Source organism: Macaca nemestrina, chromosome 5 (genome assembly GCF_043159975.1).
Source record: "Macaca nemestrina isolate mMacNem1 chromosome 5, mMacNem.hap1, whole genome shotgun sequence".
NCBI classification, from domain to species: Eukaryota; Metazoa; Chordata; class Mammalia; order Primates; family Cercopithecidae; genus Macaca; species Macaca nemestrina.
Genome location: NC_092129.1, coordinates 68,995,943 through 69,014,446, shown reverse-complemented (window position 1 = coordinate 69,014,446; position 18,504 = coordinate 68,995,943). Strand labels below are relative to the sequence as shown.

Here is an 18,504-nt window from a genome sequence, read left to right as displayed (position 1 = left end):
ACATGACATATGTATACATATGTAACAAACCTGCACGTTGTGCACATGTACCCTAGAACTTAAAGTATAACAATAATAATAATAATAAAAATCTCCTCATGAAGGAAAGGCCTGGGTCAGATGGCTTCATGAGTAAATTCTACAAGACATTTAAAGAAGAAATAACCTCTATTTTTCTCAAGATCTTCCAAAAAAATTGAAGGGGAGGCAGCACTTCCAAACTCCTTTTACAAGGCTAGAATTACTCCCACACCAAAGCCAGATAAGAAGACTGTAAGAAAAGAAAATTATAGGCTAATATCCCCAGCGATCACAGATGCAAACATTCTCAACAAAATACCAGCAAACTGAATTCAACAGCACATTAAAAGGATCATACACCATGATCAAGTGGGATTTATCCCTGGGATGCAAGGATGGTTCAACATGTAAAGCAATAAATGTGACATACCATATAAATATAGTGAAGGATAAAAATTATACGATCATCTCAACAGACACAGAAAAAGCATTTGACAAAATTTAGCATCCTTTTATAATAAAAACCCTCAACAGGCCGGGCATGGTGGCTCATGCCTGTAATCCCAGCACTTTGGGAGGCCGAGGCGAGCAGATCACAAGGTCAGGAGATTGAGACCATCCTGGCTAACACAGTGAAACCCCGTCTCTACTAAAAATACAAAAAATTAGCCGGGAGTGGTGGTGGGCGCCTGTAGTGCCAGCTACTCAGTAGGCTGAGGCAGGAGATGGTGTGAACCCAGGAGGTGGAGCTTGCAGTGAACCGAGATCACGCCACTGCACTCCAGCCTGTGCAGCAGAGCGAGACTTCATCTCAAAAAAAAAAAAGTTGAAATTAAAAATGAATAAATATGATGGCGAGGATGTGGAGAAATAGGAACTCTTCTACACTGTTGGTGGGAGTGTAAATTATTTCAACCACTGTGGAAGACAGTGTGGCTATTCCTCAAGGATCTAGAACCAGTAATGCCATTTCATCCAGCAATTCCATTACTGGGTATATACCTAAAGGATCATAAATTATTCTACTATAAAAACACATACACAGGTATGTTTATTGCAGCACTGTTTACAATAGCGAAGACTTGGAACCAACTGGAATGCCCATGAATAATAGACTGGATAAAGAAAGCGTGATGTGCCAGGCAATACTATGCAGCCATACAAAAGAATGACTTCATGTCCTTTGCAGAGACATGAATGAAGCTGGAAACCATCATTCTCAAGAAACTAACACAAGAACAGAAAACTGAACACTGAATATTATCACTTATAAGTGGGAGTTGACCAGTGAGAACACATGGACACAGGGAAGAGAATATCACACACTGGGGCCTGTCAGGGGGTTGGGGGCAAGGGGAGAGAGAGCATTAGGACAAATACCTAATGCATGTGGGGCTTGAAACCTAGATGTCGGGTTGATAAGTGCAGTAAACCACCATGGCAGATGTATACTTATGTAACAAACCTGCACATTCTGCACATGTGTCCAAGAACTTAAAGTAAAATGAAAACATAAAAATGAATAAATAAATTGACATGAGGCAAAAAAAAAGTGGGTTTAACTGACTCAGGCAAGAGAGAACTCTGCACTATAAACTCTAACCCTGCCCTACGAAAATAAACTCTAGTAATTTAAAGTAATTGTAAGGTATGTGATCATAGCTTTATAAAAATTACACATGATTCTACAAAAACCCTAACATTAAACTATGTATAATGGAATTTCAGATGATTTCCACCTTGTTCTTTATATCCTTCTTTTTTGTTCCATTTTGAAGTGACATTTTTTGTTTATCCTCTGGAAGTCATTGCCCCCAGCCATCCCCTTCAGCACCCACCCTCTCCTTTTCCGGGGTCCACCCCAGCCCTTCTCTGGCCTGAAACTGTGGCTTCCTTGGCACTGAAGGCACAAGAGCTGCATTCAGCCTCAGGAGAGAGGACAAGGGCAGGTAGTGGAGATGTTCTCAGCATTGCAGACTAATTTAACAGCACCCAGTCTCCATTGCAAATGGCTGCATTTCTCCACATGTTATCTACAAGCAAGCCAAACTTACCCCTTTCCTGATTGGTTCTCACTCTTCCCAACTCCTACTTGAAAATACATATTCTTCCACCTAATATTTCTTTCTACCTCTTGTCATCACAATATATTCTGATTTATTGTGCCCAGGAAACACTGGTCTCACCATGTCCTAAGTTACCATCTACAGTGTAGTGAATAAATGGACAACAAAGAGGCCCCTTCCCCATCACTGACTCTCATGTATTCACTCACAGGGTAAGTACAGCCTCAGAACCAACAGTGAGCTGTGCTGTGGACACTTCTCTCAGGAAAACAGACAAAATCCCTGCTCCAGTGGGGGCAGCAGGTGAACATAATGAGCAGGTGCATTGCATTGGACGTAGGAAGGTGACAGATGATTCAGATGGCGGGGAGCAAGGTAGTGGAGAGGAGGAGTGGGAGGGGAGTCCCCAGGTTCCAAATAGCCTAAACAGGAAGGACTCCCCAAAAAGTAACATGTGTGTCCTGGCTTCATGGAGGTGAGCATTCCCACAGGAGGCAGAGCCCACGAAATATACTGGAGTGGTCCAGGGAAAATCCAGAAGGTGCCTTTGTAACATTTTCAAGACAACCCTAAAACAAAAGAAATACCCAATAATGTATTCATTAAGTAGTCAGAAGCAAACAATAAATATTTATGACCTAGCAATTTTATTGCCATTTAAGAAAATATTTCACATAAATTGAAAAAGTAGTATGTGCATTTCTTTCTTAAATAAGCACAAATGTTCACTAATGGACATGAGTACCTACTGGGCATGAACAACTTCTCAAACCTTGGAAGCGGATTGGACACAGCCACCCTCATTTCCTATTTCATACCTATTTTTGCAGGGGTTGTTTTTTTTTTTTTTTTTAAATCACAGCAACTGTTGGAATCACAGATTGTAAAATTACAATGTCATCTAAAGCAATGGTGCATAGTCTAATGTTGAAATTATAAAATACTTTGGACCAGTGCTTCTTGTGGTGTCCAGTAGATGGCACCGCTAATCTTTCAAATATTTCAAAAAGCCCAGAGTGTTTGCTCACGGTGAGTTTGTGCCCTGAGTTCCTTGGCACATAATTGTGACATCATGGTGGATGAGGGGTCAATACAGAGTTTATTTTAGAGGGTTGGGGCAGTTCCTCCCACCCTGCAGATCAAGATGCCCTGAGGGCAAAGAGCAGAGGGGTGCTCTCTGGTGGCCCAGCAGTTCTGCCCCAGGGGAGAGGTTTCTCTTCTACTACAGCAAAAACCCACAGGACTCTGCTTCATCCCAGAACCAAGGATACCAGGAAGGAAGGTCAGAGTGAGGAGGTGTCTGAGTCTTTCAGATCACACAGTGACATCACACAGTGACATCACACAGTGACATCCTGCTTGATGGCTTCAGAAATCCTCCATGAGCTGGGAGACAGCCCCCGAGGTGACAGGTGAGTGGGCGGGAAGGGACAGACACAACAACTCTCGAGATGACACCCAGTTTCTCCCGTGTGTTTATGTATGTCTGTGTGTGCACGTGCATGTGTGTGTGTTTGTATTTGTGCATGAACTTGTGTATGTGTGTGTGTCTGTGTGTGTGTGGGAGCATATGCTATATGTATATGTATGAATGGTGAATTGATTTCCTGGTTGCTTTGCTGTGAAGGGAGACAGGGACCCCAGGACAGGTTCCTGCCCACCCCTCCTTCCCTATCTTCCCTCCAGACATTCCCTCCTCCCTGTGGAAAGAGTCTACCCAGTAACTGAGGGTTCATTATTGCAGACTTCTCACAGCTCCCCAAAGTTCTATGATATTTCCACCCCCAGGCCTCCTCCTCATGCTTGTCCCTCTGTCAGGTGCCCTGTCTTCTCCTCCCACCTGGCCACACTGTATTCTTCCAATTCCTATAAGAATAATGTGAAATGCCACCTCCCAACAAGCCTCCATGCAACTCCCCAGGCAGAAAGAGTCACCCCCTCTTCTGCCCTCTCATAACCCCAACCACCTCAAGGACATCACATCAGCAGCAGCAGCCACGTGGGTGTTTGTTTCTGTCCCTGGATTCTAAGTTCCTGAAGGACTGGACACATCCATCACCCACGTGTAAACCCAGAACCTAGCACAGTGCCTGCCATACGATAGAGTTTAAGATGCATCAGAGGAATCCAATCATAAGACTACCAAAGGGCTGCTAGAACTCAGAAAGGAATCTGTGTAATTTGGAGGACTGAACAAAGGTCTTCACTTCTATTCTTTCCAGCACCAACCTCCATGGCTCCACTCATCCCTACTCCTTCCCCCTAATAAGATTCGCAGGTCAGGAGAGGGGTAGGGGCAGGAGCAGCTACACCTGGTCTCCTCCACCACCCATGGTGGGGTGCACCCTTGGTGGGACCTGGTGAGCATGACAGCCCCTGGGCCTAGGGGACCTGTACCTTCCACAGCCCCACAGAGACCAGCAGGAGCTGTTCAGCCACTTACAGAGACAGCCAGAGAGTGCTTCAAGGACTGCATGGAGCACTGGAGAAGCGGGGAGTTCAGGGCCTCTTTTGTGAGGCCTGAGAAATTTAGGCAGGATTTTGTCTACAAAAGAGGCTGTCACTTTGGCTTATCAATGCTTTCACCTCCTTACAGCTTTCATATTGGAGTGGGTGCTTTACTTGTTTTTATGGATTATTGTGTCAACCAAAACGAGAGGTCGGAATCACTCTAAAGATTTGAAACATCTTCAAGATTTGACGAATGCACATTTTAATGCCACATCTACTTCTAGGAAGCTGTGGCTGAATAAAGCATTTTATTATATGGCATTCCCCAAATTACTTATATGGAATTTTAATCTACATAATGTCATACAACCATGTGAAAAGTAAAAACTAAAAAGCAATAACTTTTTGGGCTAGGAGTGGTGGCTCATTCCTGTAATCCCAGAACTTTGGGAGGCCAATGTTGGAGGATCACTTGAGGCTAGGAGTTGGAGGTCAGCCATGGCAAGCAACATGGTGAGACCCTGTCTCTATGCATTATTTTAAAAATTAACCAAGTGTAGTAGCATGTGACTGTAGTACCAGCTCCTCAGGAGGCTAAGGTAGGAGGATCTCTTGAGCCTGGGCGACAGTATGAGAGCCCGTCTCAAAGAAAACAACAACAACTGCAGCAGAAATAACAAAATTTAACCCCAATAAACTAAATTGATGGAGAATTGTGGGACCCAAATGACCAAAGAATGCGATTTTTCACTTTTGATGAATTAAAGGGTCTGCTGAGTGTCAGGATTCCCAGAATGTTTCATCTCAGGAAATACCATTTCCTCTGGTGAATCCACTCCTTAGTCCAGGTCCCCTGAGAAGCAGGTGCCTACATGGGATTCACATGAGGGGTTTTCATTGGGAGAAACCCTGGGAGAACCATTCAGCAGGATGCAATTCTGACCCCAAGTGCAGGAGGGAGGGACAGGAGGTTGGGCAGGTGCATCCTACGCTACAGTGAATGGTGCTGGGACAACTGGATGCCACATGCAGAAGAATGAGGCAGACCCCTTCCTTACAGCACACACAAAACCTAGCTCTAGATGAATGGCAGATGTCCACCTAAGACATGAAACAATGAAAGTCTCAGAAGAAAACAGAGCAGTAAATTTCTGTGACCCCGGATTTTACAAATGCTTCTTAAGTACTGTACGCCAATAGCACAAATGGCAAAATAAAAAGTAGTTTAATTTCATTTCATGCAAATGTAAACTTTTGTGCTTCAAAAAGGACTCCATTAGGAAGGTTAAAAACTTACAGAATGACAGAAAGCATTTGAAAATCATATATCTAATAAGGGACTGGTATCCTGAATATATAAAGAACTCTTGCAACCCAACATTATAAAGCAAAATAACACAATTAAATATATGCAAAGAATTTGAAAAGATGTTTCTCCAAAGTGAGACAGGTGTAATACAGTGTGGCCACCAAAGAGAAAATTTTAGGCAGCAGTTTCAGGTTGACTAGCAAAAGGAATCTGTTGAAATATCTGCAGAGGCTGTGGGCTACTAAGACCCTAAAAGACAGAGTATGGGCCAAGCTGGCTAAGAATGAGTGGACCCAACATGACCCTGGGTTTGACCTCGGTTTCACCTAGGACCCTATTATACACTCATTAACATACTAAACACACACCCACCAGCATCCTAACAATTCTGAGAACACCCATATTTGGTGTAAAACTGGGTGGCGCCACAGTTCTAAGCAATCTCCACCTTCTTTCAGGAATTTTCATGAATATTCCATCCCTTGGTTAAAGAAACCCAGAAAGGTGGCAGCCCCAAACCCCCTTGCACCTGCCTCTCTCTTGAGTTCCCCTGCACTCCTGTAGAAGGAGGGGAAACTGGTACAGGCTTCCTGAGGGACAGTGTGACAGAGTTCATCAAGAGTCAAAAATATCCAAGTCTGAAATAAGAATATGTATTAAGAATGAATTAAGAATATGTAGAATAGATTCTGGATATCTATTCTACACAGTTAAATTGAGATTCATGCAAGCACAGTTTCTGCAGCATTTCGTTTCTGTAAAAGTAGCTGACTGGAGACCATCTAGATCTTCAGACAGAGACACTGGTTGCATTTGTTGTGAGTGTGTACTTTTCCTTTTAGAAAAACTCTCCGCCCTTTCTCTATTTTCCTACTGGTCCTAGAATTTATTTCCCCAGGCGGTGTCAAGAGCCCGACACCTGCTGGGGTCGAGGTCTCATCAGAGTTTGGGGACCACCCATTGCCCACTGGCATCAGAAGAAGAATGCAAATGGCAGTGAACCCAGGAGGAGGTGCTCAGTGTCCACAGCCCTCAGGGCAATACCAACAGCACCCACAAGGGGACTCCTCACCCCGCTGGAATGGATGACCCTAAACACAGTGAGGGTGGATGGGTGGGGCCTGCGTTCCTTACAGAGCAGGGAGCAGGAGACGGAGAGTTGGTGTAGTGTAGGGTCTGTGTGTGTGTCATCCTCCTCCCATTTTCCTGGCGGAGGTTTCTGTTTGTTCTCTGGCCCTACCTGTTTCCTTCCTCGCCCTTTCTCTGGTTCTCCCATTCTTCATTTCTAACCATCCCAAGGTTTTCTCTGCCTCACGACGTCTTTGCTCCGGGCCCCCAGCCCAGTGGAGAAACCAGGGGCCCTGGACCGTGAGCGGCAGGGTCGGGGAGGCTACAACGGGAAGCTCCTGTTGGACCCTGGGCACTCAGGATCTAGTGCGCCACGGGCACCCTCCCGCAGCAGCCCCAAGGCAAGGAGGATGGGGTCCTCGCGTGGGCCACACTGTCGGATCCCCAGAGATCCGAGCGGGACGGGGACGTCTCCACTGAGCCGGTGGCAAAGTCCCCACGAGGATGAAGGAGGAACCTCGTGTTCTTCACCACACCAGGCCCCGCGTTTCCTGTCTCCTCCTGCCACGGTTCCTTGCCGCGACCGCGAGTCCTCCCAGGTCTTCCAAAAGCCGTTTTGTTCGGAAGCCCGGGAGCATCGACCCGCAGCGTGGCACCCTCTCCGCAGTCTCCACCGGGCGGGACCCGGGTCCGGAGCTCGGGCGGAGCGGGCGTCCTGGGAGGAGGGCGCAGAACCCGGAGAGGACGCAGCAGAGTTGAAACTGAAACTCCCTGTGCGAACTTTCCCCGAAAGTCACCTGTGGTTGAAATCAAAATCACCTATAATACACTCCCTGTGACAACACCGTTGGGAAAATATCTAGAACCAGTGCCTCGTCACTGCAGCAGAACCTCACGCCGCTGCCCGGGTTCCGTGTCCCCAGACCCTTGTGGCCCCAAACAGATCGGGCGAACCCACCCTGTGGCCGTCGCTGGGACTCCTGGCCCCACTCTTCCTTACTACTTCACTTCCACATTTTCACGTGTTTCAGAATCGAAACCATGAAAAGTCAATGTGTGAAAGGCTCCCCGCCCCTGCCTGCCTCCACTCTCATTGGCCACACGCCTGGGAGGAAAGTTTATTGGATTCTTCTCATCTTTCCAGGGAGTCTTTACGCCATTTCAAATGAATATAAATACATATTCTTAATTCAGACTTGGATATTTTTGAGTCTTGATGAACACTGTCACATTGTCCCTCAGGAAGCCTGTACCAGTTTCCCCTCCTTCTACAGTGGATGTTTCACCCTCCTCTGCACAAGCTGGGCCTTCACAATTACAGACAAGAGTGTCACCAGCACTGCTATCCCGTGACATGAGACGCTTTAAAGGTGCAATACTTTGCACAGCAATTCTGTATCTGGAAATCTGTTCTACACAATTAAATTGAGATTCATACAAGCACAGTTTCTGCAGCATTTCGTTTCTGTAAAAGTAATGGACTGGAGACCATCTGGATCTTCATACATAGACACTGGTTACATTTGATGTGATGCAGTCATTCTATGTAATGTAGTGCAGAGATAAAAAGGAAAATAATCTATATGTGCGGGTATTGGAAGATCTTCAACGTGTGTTATTTTGAGATTGAGTCTGCGTTCAATAGAGTGCCTATGGACTTATATTTGTTTTAAAAACCAGAATTAATACATAAATACATCTCTACTGTTAGTAAGGAAAGCAGCATTTCCATAACTTATTGCTAGTTTGTTTATCCATTTTAGGAAAAATCAATACACTTGAAAAGCCATGGTGGCAGGAATTGGTCATCACCGGCCCAGATTCTACACTGCCCTACAGATGATTCTAACTGAGGTTGCCAGAGGAACAGGATGTGGAATGTAGTCACGTTTCAGAGAGAAACCTAGTCAGACTGGACCAGGGGTCTTGCCCTGACCTCTGCCTCTTCACCCAACTCCCACCTGGTCAGCCAGTGACCCTAGAGGGGCTGGGATGATGCTGGGAGGGCAGTGAAGATGGGGAGCCAATGGTGGGAGCATGGTGAACATGCAGAGCTCAGACCCCACACCATCTGGGGAGGAGCTGGGTGTGATGCTGGGAGCACTGGGAAGGCAGGGAGCCTGGACACAGCACTCACTGCTCCTCCCATCTGGGACAGGATTGGGGTGGGTGATGAGAAAAGTTTCCCGAGTAACACAGTTCCTAATCCTGGCAGAATGACTCGCCCCAGTTGCACTACAGCCAAGACGCACTTGGCCCCCGGACCAGTCTAACACAGGGCATGGTAAATTCAGGAGTGAATACTACTGAAGCACCTGCCAGGGCATAGGAAACAGTAACTAGAGGCCGGCTCAGCAAGTGGCTCAGACTACCTCGCCCCACACTCTCCAATACTGAGTGTGGAGGAAGCTTTGAGCCCAGGAGGTTGAGGATTCAGTGAATTATGATCGTGCCACTGCACTCCAGACTGGTGACAGAGCATGACTCTGTCACACACATGCTCACACACATAAATTGTGTGAGCAATTGTCACACAGGGAGATCCAGATGCGCTCACTGTGGATCCAGGTCTCAGGGAGCAGGAGGGTGTTCTGTATTGTGGGGAGATGGGGGACACAAGTGGGAGGGGGTATTTGTGCCCAGCTTTAAAGGTGGCTGGCCCTTTGCCCAGGGGGAACAGGCCAGCAGAATGCGCTGACAGTGGGGAACCACCAGGAACTTTCTCTAGAACCTGCTCTGCTGAGCCCGCTGCGCCATCCCTGGACCTGGGCAAGGGAAGCTGCTGAACTGGGAGCTCAGGGCCCATCTCCCTGAGGAGCTTTCTTTTTTTTTTTTTTTTTTTTTTTTGAGACGGAGTCTCGCTCTGCCGCCCAGGCTGGAGTGCAGTGGCCAGATCTCAGCTCACTGCAAGCTCCGCCTCCCGGGTTCACGCCATTCTCCTGCCTCAGCCTCCCAAGTAGTTGGGACTACAGGCACCCGCCACCGCGCCCGGCTAGTTTTTTGTATTTTTTAGTAGAGACGGGGTTTCACCGTGTTAGCCAGGATGGTCTCGATCTCCAGACCTCGTGATCCGCCCGTCTCGGTCTGAGGAGCTTTCTAAATCAGCAAGTGTGTCACAGGTTGAGATTTTAGGGACGAGGTCCTCAATGTTGTCCTCAATTTTAATGAGCAGACTCTTTTGAACAGTCTGCATTGGGCAGAGCAGGAGCAAGACATAAATATTTAAGATAATTTGTAAAGCTGTTTAATTTTGGTAAAAACATAGAAGATAATATTTACCATCTTGACCAATTGTTTAGTGTACAATGTGTTGTTTTAAACCTCTGAAACCCTGCCTGCTGTTCCTGTAATAAAACCTAGCCCGGGCCAGGCGCGGTGGCTCACGCCTGTAATCCCAGCACTTTGGGAGGCTCAGTGGATCACCTGAGGTCAGGAGTTTGAGACCAGCCTGGCCAACACAGTGAAACCCCATCTCTACCAAAAATTCGCCAGGCGTGGTGGAGGGCGCCTGTAATCCCATCTACTGCGGAAGCTCAGACCAGAGAATCCCTTGAATCGGGGAGGCAGCGGTTGCGGTGATTCGAGATCAGGCCACTGCACTCCAGCCTGGGCAACAAGAGCGAAACTCCGTCTGTAAATAAATAAACAAATAAGAAAACCTAGCCCGGACTGTAATCACGTCCACTGGGAACTGGGGAAGTAGTGGAAGGGACGCCATCAGGCCTATGGCTGCCCCCAGAGCATGGTGAGCCAAGGACCCCGCGGCGCAAGCAGGGGGAGGGAGAGTGTCGTGGGCCCAGGCGGGGACAGGGAGACGCCGCCCCCGCTGAATATTCCTCTGCAAGTTTCTTCACCTTCAATAAAAAATGCTGTGATGATTAAATGAATCTGTCGTGGAAGGAACCGTGTCCTGGCAGGGGCCGGGCCGACACTCAGACACCAACCCGAAGGGGGCTGGGGCAAAGGGGAGGGACACCCGGAAAGGGGAGGGACACCCGGAAAGGGGAGGGACACCTGCAGGGCAGACAACCGTATTTCTAACCTCTGTAACGGCGGGAAACGTGGATGGAGCGCCCCCATATATAAGCCGACTTTTCAACCTTGAGGTGATTCATCTTCCAGGCTCCCCTTCCATCAAGTCTCTTGTCTCCAGCGCTCTGGTTCCCCAATGACGGCTGCCGCCGCTACCAAGATCCTTCTGTGCCTCCCGCTTCTGCTCCTGCTGCCGCGCTGGTCCCAGACTGGGGGAGACGGTGAGTTAGTGGATGGAGCTTAAGCGCGGCGGGGGCCAAACCTGGGGGGCAGCAGGTTTCAGAGGAGGGGAGGCTTCTGGAAGCACGGGGGAGATCTCCCCGAACTGAGCGCCCGTTCAGTTCCGATCGGCAGCTCCTTCCTGCCCGGTCCACTCCCCGAGGCTGCTTCTTGCCAGGGGAGAGGCGAAATGGAGCAGGGGGAGGAAAGGAGGCTGACAGGAGGGTGGAGGGGCCAGAGGGCTGCAGAGAGCGAGGTGGAACTGGGATCCCTGGTGCAGCCTGGCAGCCCCGCCGCCTTCGGGAAGGAAAAATCAGAGCCCCGGGAACCGGAGCTGGGGACAGGACAGGGGTGAAGCAGCGTTCCACAGGGACACAGGCCTGCTCTGCTCTCACCCGCTCTCCACCACAGGAACCCTCCAGCACCCCCAGGGCTCCCTGCCCTTGAATGTTTCCCTGCACTTTCCTGCAGACATTCACCTACACCCAGGAGCTCAGCAGACACCCCCACCCCTCCCCTCACCATCCACTGCCACCACCCAGGTCACATCCTCTTACTCCCCACTTCAGCCCAGCTGGTCACCCTAGAGGTCTCCCATCCATGAAGGGGCCCTCACCACTTCCTACACCATGCGGCACCTTCTGCCTCTTGCCTGAGGACACACCCCAGCAAACACACCCCCTCCCCTCAGAACCTGTGCAGGCGGGATGGGAAGCACCATTCCCTCCAGGAGACCCTGGGAACTCTGGTGAGTAGAGGCGCCCACTTCTGCCCTTGGGGCCTGGACTCGCCTGTTCTTCCTACTGGGGAGCCAGCGTCATAGAGAACAGTCACTGTGTAGACACAGGTCAGCAAAGCCTTTTTAGAAAGGGAGGAAGGATGCCCTGTGATCTTTGCAGGCCTTGGATTCTCCATCTCTGCCTCAAGTCCTGTCCCTTTGTAGAGCAACAGCAGGCAACGGCAACCTGCAAATGAGGGGGACCAGATTTGGACCCTGTCCTAGGTTGCTGATCCCAGATGAGGGGATTACAGTGTCCCAGTGAATAGTGCCCCATCCCCTATGGTGTCATCTCCAAGTGATGTCTCGGGGGCCAGTTGGAGAGCGGTCCTACCTTACCTGTGGCTTCTGGGTGGTGTGGATGTGATGGGAGTGGGGGTCCCATAGTTAGGGGCTTACTCTCCCCTCCTTTGCTGCTGAGTGGCATCTATGGTCCACGGGGACCATCAGGGACCTTCCCTGATGGTGTGATCTGAGGTTGAGGGGGTGCAGCCATGTTGTGTCCTGGGGATCGTGGCCAACTGCTTGTGCAGTTTCTTGGTTGCCATAAATATCTTTGGAGAAGGTCACAAGGACCCATTGTACTTGCTGCCGGGTTAAAGAGTTCTTCCTCACTAGAAACTGGTGTCTTCTTCTAGTCATGGGTTCAGGGTCTGAGAAGTGGCTTCATTCTGCAAATTGGGCAAAGCCACCTTGTTCTTGATGGACTGGCTACTTTCAGCCTCCTGGTCATCCATCATTTGTTTTATCTGTTTCTTGTAATTATTTAAATCCAGCAGTATCCAGGTTGGGTTTCCATTTCTTTTGGACCTTGGACCCCTTTGTTCTATGAGCCACGGGCATAACTTTGTATGACTGAGGTTCCCAGTTGGCATTGTGACTTCTCTAATCATTTCCATCATTGCACCCTCCTTGCTCCTGACAGTTGACAGCCTCCAGCTGGAATCTGTAATTTCAGAATTTTTCATCCCATTACTACTGGGAGCCCATTTCTGGAACAGCATCTCCTACTGCCAAACCTGGTCTTCAGCAATAGGCATCCCTAAGCTTCATTCCATGCCTTCTCATGGGGCCTTCTTTATATGCTGGGTAAGCAGGAGTCCTCCAGGTTTCCCATGAGCACAGTGGATGGAAATTGTTCTGGATTTTCACACTTAGGCCCCTCTGGCATGGGCACTTCTCTGAGCCCGTGATCCCTCCCTCTACTACCTGCCTTAGATATTCAGATTTTCTATTTCTTGCTGCGTGGACCATCCCTTTGTCCAGGGTTTCAGGGAGGCATCCTCATAGCAGATGCACGCCATCACCAGGGGCTTTGCCAACATGTTAAATCTTGTGACCATGATAATTAATTCTTCTTTATCCAACTGGTTCCATCGTCAGTCCATCCTACCATGCACCAGCACACTCAGGGGCAGCCCCCACACCCTCTCCCACCTCCCACAGTCCACATGGGCTGCTGCTGAAGATCCTCTGCCAACCAGGCCCTTCCTCCTCTAGCAGTCCTGGCACCCCTTTAGCAAGGTCATGTCTTGACTAATGTGGGCAGAGGGGCAGTGGGACATGTTTGGGGACAAGTGGTTTCTCAGCAGGCAGAGACCTCCTCCTCCTCCTCCTCCTCCTCCTCCTCCTCCTCCTCCTCTTCCTTGTCCTCATGCGAGGGGCAAGCACTCGCCTTAATCTTGTGGACACCACAGTTCTGGAGGGGGAACTCCTTCCTGGGCCAGCCCAGCCTGCCAGAGGTGTCCTCTTATTGTCACAGTGTGGAGGAGGGCTAACTAGGGGTCTCTTTCTCCCCACCCACCCCTCACCTGCCTTTCTCCACAGACCTTCACTCTCTTTGCTATGACATCACCATCATCCCTAAGTTCAGACCTGGACCACGGTGGTGTGCGGTTCAAGGCCAGGTGGATAAAAAGACTTTTCTTCACTATGACTGTGGCAACAAGACAGTCACACCCGTCAGTCCCCTGGGGAAGAAACTAAATGTCACAAAGGCCTGGAAAGCACAGAACCCAGTACTGAGAGAGGTGGTGGACATGCTCACAGAGCAACTGCTTGACATTCAGCTGGAGAATTACACACCCAGGGGTAAGTTTCAGATGGCCCAGGACAGGAGGGAGCAGATACAGTGGTAGGTTAGAGGCATTTATAGTTTTCACGTAAAAATACAAATGGGGGCTGGGCGCGGTGGCTCATGACTACAATCCCAGCACTTCGGGAGGCCGAGGTGGGCCGATCACAAGGTCAGGAATTCGAGACCAGCCTGACCAACATGGTGAAACACTGTCTCTACTAAAAATGCAAAAATTTGCTGGGTGTGGTGATGCACACCTGTAATCCCAGCTACTTGGGAGACTGAGGCAGGAGGATCCCTTGAACCCAGGAGGCAGAGACTGCAGAAAGCTGAGGTGGTGCCACTGCACTCCAACCTGGGCAACAGAGTGAGACTTTATCTCGAAAAAAAAAAAAAAAAAAAAGGCCGGGCGCGGTGGCTCAAGCCTGTAATCTCAGCATTTTGGGAGGCCAAGGCAGGCGGATCACAAGGTCAGGAGATCGAGACCATCCTGGTTAACACAGTGAAAACCCATCTGTACTAAAAATACAAAAAATTAGCCAGGCGTGGTGGTGGGCACCTGTAGTCCCAGCTACTTGGGAGGCTGAGGCAGGAGAATGGTGTGAACCCGGGAGGCGGAGCTTGCAGTGAGCCAAGATTGTGCCACTGCACTCCATCCAGCCTGGGTGACAGAACGAGACTCCGTCTCAAAAAAAAAAAAAAAAGGAGGGTCATCTCACCCCTCAAGAGGTCTAGAGGCAAGGCCAAGATGTGGCAGAGAGAGTAAGGCCAGGAAATTGTAGGGGAACAGGATGTGGGTATAAAATTTGTCAAGACCAGAGCTGATCTCTCTCTGATGGGGGCAGAACCCCTCACCCTGCAGGCCCGAGTGTCTTGTGAGCAGAAAGCCGAAGGACACAGCAGTGGATCTTGGCAGTTCGGTTTCGATGGACAGGTCTTCCTCCTCTTTGACTCAGAGAACAGAATGTGGACAACGGTTCATCCTGGAGCCAGAAAGATGAAAGAAAAGTGGGAGAATGACAAGGATGTGACCATGTCCTTCCATTACATCTCAATGGGAGACTGCACAAGATGGCTTGGGGACTTCCTGATGGACATGGACAGCACCCTGGAGCCAAGTGCAGGAGGTAACAGCTGTAAAAGAAACAGGGATCTGGAATGAGATCAGAAACGGTGATCTGAAGAAACTAGTTCTTGAGTTCAGTTTCAGTCATCCCAGTGTACATGTTTATGTTCAAATGACCCCCTCATGGGGCGCTCCTCTTGGGGGTGCTGGCATGCCTGTGCTCTCCCATCCTCCTCTCCCTTCTCCCTCCTGACTCCTATTCCTCATTACATTTGCTACTGCTCCGCGCACTGCGGATTTCTCACCAGCCTTGAAATTGCAGGTGTCACTGTGTTTTCAGACCTTTCTCCTTAGTGTTTCCTCTTCTTATAATCACTTTTCCTTTCCTTTCCCTCGTCTGCTGGAAATCCATCAAAACCACCTCCAACACCAGCCCAGAGACCCTCCCCTCCCCAACTCTGGAGCATCACCTCCCTTTCCACCACAGCAGGAGGGTGGGCTGTGCTGTCACCTTGCTTCCCTCAGCAGCTGTGTGAGCTCCCTGAGGACAGGGGACACCCCCTCTCCCTTCCTAACCCAGGACCTGTCACACTGGCTGCCCCACACCAGCGGGGAGGGGACAAAACTTTTGCCTTCCGGGATGACCTAGGGTGGCTGGAACTGAGGAGGTGTCTCCTCAGATTTGGGGCCTGGACAAGGGTTGCCACTTTTGTGTTTCCATTTCAGCATCACTCACCATGTCCTCAGGCACAACCCAACTCAGGGCCACGGCCACCACCCTCATCCTTTGCTGCCTCCTCATCATCCTCCCCTGCTTCATCCTAGCTGGCATCTGAGGAGAGTCGTTTAGAGTGACAGGTACTGTGGGCAGAATTGCAAGTGGAGCAAGGAGCAGGTGGGTGAGGAGGGAGGACGGGAAAAGAGAATTCCCAGAGTCCCACACCTCCCTGTGGCTGAGACCTTCTCATCCTGGCATGAGACAGGTGAATGAGACCTTGTGTCACCTGTTGGCAATGACCTGGGCAGCTCATTCCTGAGTACTGATGGATTCTCACCTTCAGAGTCCAGAGTGAAATGGAGGGGCCCATACCAAGGCTCAGAGTCTGTTGAGCTTGAGGTTTAACAAGTTCGGGCATGATTCAGAGCAGATTCCTATTCAGGAAGGGTGTGTGGCCTGCAGGCAGCAGGAATTCAGACATGGGCAGTTCTCTTAATTGAGTTAGGTGCATCATGGTAGCTTTACATGAGGTGTGACAAGGGAAGGGGGATTCCATCTCTGAGGCTAAGAGAGAGACCTGGGTGTAATCCCAGGAGGAGGGGGCTGGGAGAGCCTTGGTACACCTAATGGAAAAGGTGGGAGTGCAGGGCTACCTTCCTACAGAAAGTGGCTTGGGTTCCAGGAATTAAGGTGGAAGGTGAAGAGTAGAGGATGCTCAAGAGAAGGATTTTTTAAAAGTCAGTCACATGAAGCCATGGGGTTTGCATCTGGGCCCTGAGGCAGCTCCCCTGCCATCACCCTCCTGCACACCCCAGATCCTGAGCCCACTGATGGCCCTGTCAGGAGCAGAGTGGACTCAGAGGAAGGAGGGTCTGAGGTGCTGCTGGGGTTCCACGGGCACCACTGGGCTGGACCAGGAATGGATAAGGTGGAACAGGGACAGATACCTTCAGAGCTATGGGTGCTGCTCCCAGTGTGAGGAAAGGCTCAAGAAGAAGGGGAAAGAATGATGTTTGCCTGCAGGTCCACACAAGGCCAAGGGCACAGGAATACAGAACCCTGTCTTTGGATGTCTGCCCCACTCCTTGCCATGTTTTAGGCCCTCTCATCAGATCATAGAGAGGACCTTGAGTGAGGGTGCGGACCCATCACTACCAGCTTCAGACCTGTGGGCCCCTCCACTCCATGCCCTGGTCAGGTGCAGGGCCTGGACTGACTCTGTGATGTGACAAAGGAGGAAAGAGGTTGGTCCAAGCTGCAGTCGCCAGGGTTGGGGCACAAGGGAAAAATAGGTCCCTTAGTGCAGGGGGCTCTGAGACATGGAGTGACCAGTGAAAGATTACCCTGGAAAAGTGATCCGGGTTCTCTGCCTGTTAAACCAACATTTGTGTCCCCTTTGAAGGTTAAAGATGACACCAAAAAGCCCCTGTGAGCAGGTTCTCAATCAAACTCGTCCTTCTGGCTGGCGACTTGCCCACCACCTACTGTGTATGTCCAGAGGCCTCCAGCAGATCGTGATGACACCATGGACCCAATAGCTCATTCACTGCCTTGATTCCTTTTGCCAACAATTTTACCAGTGGTTATTCCTAACATATTATGCAATTTTCTCTTGGTGCTACCTGATGGAATTTTTGCACTTAAAGTCCTGGCTGACTAAACAAGATATGTCAACATTTTCTTTCTTCTGCTTTTGTTTGGAAAATCAAGTACTTCTTTCAATGATGATCTCTTTCTTGCAAATGATATTGTCAGTAAAACAATCATGTTAGACTTCGGACCTCCAGGGATTCCTTCCATGTTTTGAAAGAGAATTGTTTAATTATTTAATAACAAAAAATTTTATATTAATGATACTTTCCTTTAGTGTAATTTCCTTTAATGTATTATTTTGTACTGATATTTAAATAAAAAGTTATATTTCCCAAAAACCTACAGAGTTTGGAATTTTGTTCTATTACTCAGTAGAGGATTAATGTTACTTCATTTTTCCTCCATGATATGGAGTAATAAATGAGTGATTCTACCAGATTTTGTATGGGAAAAGAGAATCTACAAAACATGGCTGAAAAAAATCAGAGACAACACAAATACATGGAAAAATATTTCATGCTCATGGATGGTAGAATCAACTTAGTTAAAATGGCCATACTTCCAAAAGCAATTTATAGATGCAACACTGTCTCTATCAATACCAATGTCACTTTTCACAAATTAGAAAAATCTAATCTAAAAGTTATCTGGAATTTAAAAAGAGCCCAAATAGCCAAAACAATCATAAGCAAAAAGAACAAAGCCAGAGGCATCACATTGCCTGACTTCAAACTATAATATAAGGCTACGGTGATCAAAACAGAATGGTACTGGTACAAAAATAGACACTCAAATCAGTGAAACAGAATAGAGCTCAGAAAGAAACCTTCACACCTTCTAACCTTCAACAAAATCAACAAAAACAAACAATGGGGAAAGAGTCCTAATTCAACAAATGGTGCTGGGATAACTGGCTAGCCATGTGCAGAAGAATGAAACTGAACCTCTACCTTTCACCATATATGTAAAATAACTCGATGTGAATTAAAGGTTTAAATGTAAATCCTAAAACTATAAAAATTCTGGAAGATAAGCTAGGAAATGCCACTTTGGACATACGGCCTGACAAACATATCGTGATGAAGACACCAAAAGCATTTGCAACC

General features: G+C 48.7%; 1 protein-coding gene and 1 long non-coding RNA gene across 5 annotated transcripts; one reads left to right on the top strand and one right to left on the bottom strand.

Moving 5' to 3' along the window:
* Positions 1-2,270: 2,270 nt before the first annotated feature.
* LOC139363327 (uncharacterized) lies at positions 2,271-16,972 on the bottom strand. Of its 4 annotated transcripts, none has more exons than XR_011623455.1 (5): positions 15,824-15,947; positions 14,877-15,155; positions 11,861-12,131; positions 10,958-11,156; positions 2,271-2,656 (listed from the first exon to the last, which is right to left on the bottom strand). It is a non-coding gene; the product is annotated as an uncharacterized lncRNA (long non-coding RNA). The 4 variants fall into 4 exon arrangements; XR_011623454.1 differs by lacking the exons at positions 2,271-2,656; positions 15,824-15,947 and adding exons at positions 10,271-10,769; positions 16,753-16,972 and having other exon boundaries at positions 14,877-15,004; XR_011623452.1 differs by lacking the exon at positions 2,271-2,656 and adding an exon at positions 10,271-10,769.
* Positions 3,204-15,944, top strand: LOC105489014 (UL16-binding protein 2-like). Its single transcript, XM_071096599.1, has 5 exons — positions 3,204-3,499; positions 11,038-11,168; positions 13,772-14,035; positions 14,867-15,148; positions 15,814-15,944. The coding sequence occupies exons 1-5, from the start codon at positions 3,450-3,452 to the stop codon at positions 15,921-15,923; spliced, it is 837 nt and encodes a 278-aa protein (XP_070952700.1). The 5' UTR covers positions 3,204-3,449; the 3' UTR covers positions 15,924-15,944.
* Positions 16,973-18,504: the final 1,532 nt, after the last annotated feature.

Coding starts and splice junctions, on each gene's coding strand:
- LOC105489014 (XM_071096599.1), top strand. CDS start 3,450: ATGGCTTCAGAAATCCTCCATGAGCTGGGAGACAGCCCCCGAGGTGAC. Junction 14,036..14,866: donor GGAGAATTACACACCCAGGG/GTAAGTTTCAGA, acceptor TGATGGGGGCAG/AACCCCTCACCCTGCAGGCC. Junction 15,149..15,813: donor CCTGGAGCCAAGTGCAGGAG/GTAACAGCTGTA, acceptor TTTCCATTTCAG/CATCACTCACCATGTCCTCA.